The sequence below is a fragment of the Myotis brandtii genome, unplaced genomic scaffold (assembly GCF_000412655.1).
Source record: "Myotis brandtii unplaced genomic scaffold, ASM41265v1 scaffold743, whole genome shotgun sequence".
NCBI lineage: Eukaryota > Metazoa > Chordata > Mammalia > Chiroptera > Vespertilionidae > Myotis > Myotis brandtii.
In genome coordinates, this window is record NW_005370960.1 from 377,736 (window position 1) to 381,181 (window position 3,446).

The window sequence follows — 3,446 nt, forward strand, 5'->3', positions numbered from 1 at the left end:
GTATATGCCCTTGACGGGAATCGAACCTGGGACCTTTCAGTCCGCAGGCCAACGCTCTATCCACTGAGCCAAACCGGTTAGGGCTGTTCTCTTTTTTTAAAAAAAGGTATTTTTACTGACTTCAGAGAGAGCAAGGGAGAGAGAGAGAGAAACGCCAATGATGAGAGAGAATGATGGGCTGCCTCCTGCCCTGGGGATGGAGCCCACAGCCCCGGCATGTGCCCTGACCGGGAATCCAACCACGATCTCCTGGTTCCTGGGTCGAGCTCAGCCCCCGAGCCAGCCGGCCGGGCACTTTCATAAAAACAAACCCTGGACCTGGGAAGGGCCGCTCTCGACAGCGCGTCCTCAGGCCCCGGAACTGTTACCAGGCTGACTGTCTTGTCAATGAAGGCGAGTGGCCGGTGGCTCCCTTCGCTGAGGCCCCCCCCTTGGTCCCCCAGGGCTCCAACAAGCTGAACGAAGACCTTCTGGACAGAATCAACGGTGCCAAGGAGATCCACCTGGTCCCCTGCCACCTGAGGGACAAGTTCGTGCTGCGCTTCGCCATCTGCTCCCGCGCCGCCGAGTCCGCGCACGTGCAGCGGGCATAGCGGTGAGCGCGCCGGGGAGGGGGGCAGCGCCCCTCCTGTCCTGTCTGGAGAGCCGGGAGGCACCGTGTGCTACGATGGTTGTTTAGAGGCTCAGACTAACTTTAAATCCAGGCGTGAAAACTGTCCACGGCGTCTGGCTATAACCCCCGCAGACTTCTCCCCGTTCCTTGGGCGACTTAGTATCATGACATAGGGTGTCCCCCCAAAATGTATACACACTTTAACAGCTCTATTCTACTGTATTGTATAATATACTATACAATACTATGTAGTATCATACTATACTATATTATATATAGTATCATAACACTGTATATCATATATACTAGAGTATCATACGTAGGGTGTCCCCAAAAATGTATACACACTTTAACAGACATATTCTACTGTACTATAGTTTACTATACAATACCATGTAGTATCGCACTATGCTGTGCTATATTATATATAGTATCATAACAGTGTATATCATATATACTACATAGAGTATCATACGTAGGGTGTCCCCAAAAATGTATACACACGAACAGTTGATAGCACAATTTTGAAAATGAAATGCATTTTAATGAACACTGCCTTTACAATTACCCAAAGTGCGTATAAGAATAGGTTGTATTGGATGCTGCGTGTATTAGTAAGTCACAGGGCCGATGGCCTAGAGCAGCGGTTCTCAACCTGTGGGTCGAGACCCCTTTGGGGGTCAAATGACCCTTTCACAGGGGTCGCCTAAGTCCATCGGAAAACACATATATAATTACATATTATTTTTGTGATTCATCACTATGCTTTATGTTCAATTTGTAACAATGAAATTGGGGGTCACCACAACATGAGGAACTGTGTTAAAGGGTCGTGGCATTAGGAAGGTTGAGAACCACTGGCCTAGAGGGAGGGAGATCTTAACACCTGGGCTGCACCTGAGCATCGCTGAGGCCGCCGTGTCAAGCCCGGGCCACGGTTCCGAAAGAGGGAGGGGCGCGGTGCTGTTTCCCAGGGGGTGGGAGCGGGGCAGGGTCTTCTGACCTCGATACAACGTGCCACAGAGGAGCCAGGCCGGCAGTCAGACCTCCTCCCTCCCAGGTCACACTCCCTCACACACATCCTTCTCTGTGTTCAGAGGGACGCGTACAACATTCTTTGATTCTTCTGTGTTTTTTTTTATGTAACCATATGTTCATGCTATTTTCCCCTGTAGAGATCCAAGTTGAACAGACGTGTATCTGAAAACTGGAGGGAGAGGAAGATAAACATCATCCGGCTCCGTGGAAGCGAGCCCGCCGGCTCCGCACTTCTCTCTCCAACGCTACCAGATGCCTGCGCTTACGTCTCCCGAATTATTTGCTGCGTGAAAAGTCAGTCCCCGGGGATGTAGCTTTCATTCATTGTTTGGCTGTGGTTTTGTTAATTAAACAATCATACTGCTTCGTGCTCTTGGAGTTGGCCGTGGCGGGGAGGGCGCGGGAGCTCTCTCCCAGGGCAGGCTGGGCGATGGGGCTGGAGGTCACGCCCGTGGCCTTCCCCTTGCTCCGTCCTGCGGCCAGTGCTCAATAAACCATCTGAAGTGCATGGCTATTGTGTCTGGTGAGCTTCCTGTTCTACGCCGTGCCCAGCTGATGGTTATAATATGGACGTACCCTTTCCCAGCGGCCAGAGGTATGGCATCCTTGGATAAACAGCATTCATTCATTCAACCATGTGTATTGAGTGTGTCATACATGTCAGGCACGGTGTTCGAAGCTGTAACAACATATAAGGTTTACTTGGAGGTAACTCCAACTTTTAAATAAATAAATAGCAAGATTATGGAGCACAAAAAGTGGGACCACTGCGAGCAGGGCGGTTTTTTACGGTCATTGGATGTCCTGTGTGTTGGTTGCTACTCAACAGTCATGGTCTCCACCCCCACCTCCCGGTAGTCACTTTCCCAGGAAGGGTTCCCCCTGGGACCCGCTGGGCCCAGACAGGGAGAGGAAGGCTCTCGGCTTCCCAGGAAGTGGCTTCCTCCTTTTTCCAAGAGAGAAGAATTCCGGGGAAAGGATCCTGTCCCAGTGTGTCCCCTCCCTCCTGCTCTAAGTAGGCGGGTTCCTTGTGGGGGGGCCTTCCTGGGGCAAGAGGCCCAGGCCTCGGGGAATCCACGGGGAGAAGAAGGCGGAACGGAAGATGGAAAGACGGCCCTTCCTGACAGCCCTAGGCGGGTCATCGGACCGAACCGCCCACCTCCAGACCAGACCTCCTGTGACGGGCCACAGGGGCATGCACCACCCAATAGGCGACTGTTAGTGGCTATTCTGTTACTTGGTCTGAAAATGCGATTCACTAAACTCACCTAAGTGGCTCTGCTCTCTGAAGCCAAAGTCCAAGGTGGTAAAGAAGCGCTTCTCAGACTTGCATGGGCGGGACCCTAAGGAGCCAGGCTGGGCGGGATGTGCTGGCAGAGGGGGCGGGGGCGGCTCCGAGCCGCAGGGCTGACAGCAGGTATTCCAGCTCCCCAGGCTCCTGGAATCGCACATGGACTTGACTTGCCACTCGGCTTAGTCTCAGCCTATAACACCGATAACAGGTACCTGCCCGCCACGTGCCTGGCCTCCGGAACCACTGGGCCCATCTTCGAGGACTCCGGGCGGGCAGGTGAGTCCCGGTGAGCGCATCCTAGGGGAGCCCCCTGAATGCAGCCCGCCTCGCCGCCTGCGCGTCTTGATTGCGGAGACTCCAAGGGTGAAGCGCCTTCGCAGGGAAACGCAGGAAGACCTTCCAGTTCAGTAAAGCCCGCCGGCTGCACAGCTAACGTTTCCACGGCAACAGAACAGCCTCCTGCGACCACGTGGGCCATAGCCCAGGCCAGCGCCCCACCCC

The 3,446-nt window shown here is 53.7% G+C and overlaps 1 protein-coding gene across 1 annotated transcript in view; it reads left to right on the forward strand.

Annotated features, from left to right (window-relative positions):
• The window catches only part of DDC (dopa decarboxylase (aromatic L-amino acid decarboxylase)), a gene marked incomplete at its 5' end in the record, with an annotated part of 42,135 nt that extends 41,542 nt beyond the window's left edge, over nucleotides 1–593 (forward strand). The window contains one exon of the mRNA XM_014530519.1: nucleotides 444–593. Coding sequence (XP_014386005.1) covers nucleotides 444–593 — 150 coding nt within the window. The remainder of the gene's footprint in view (nucleotides 1–443) is intronic.
• Between the last annotated feature and the right edge of the window lie 2,853 nt (nucleotides 594–3,446).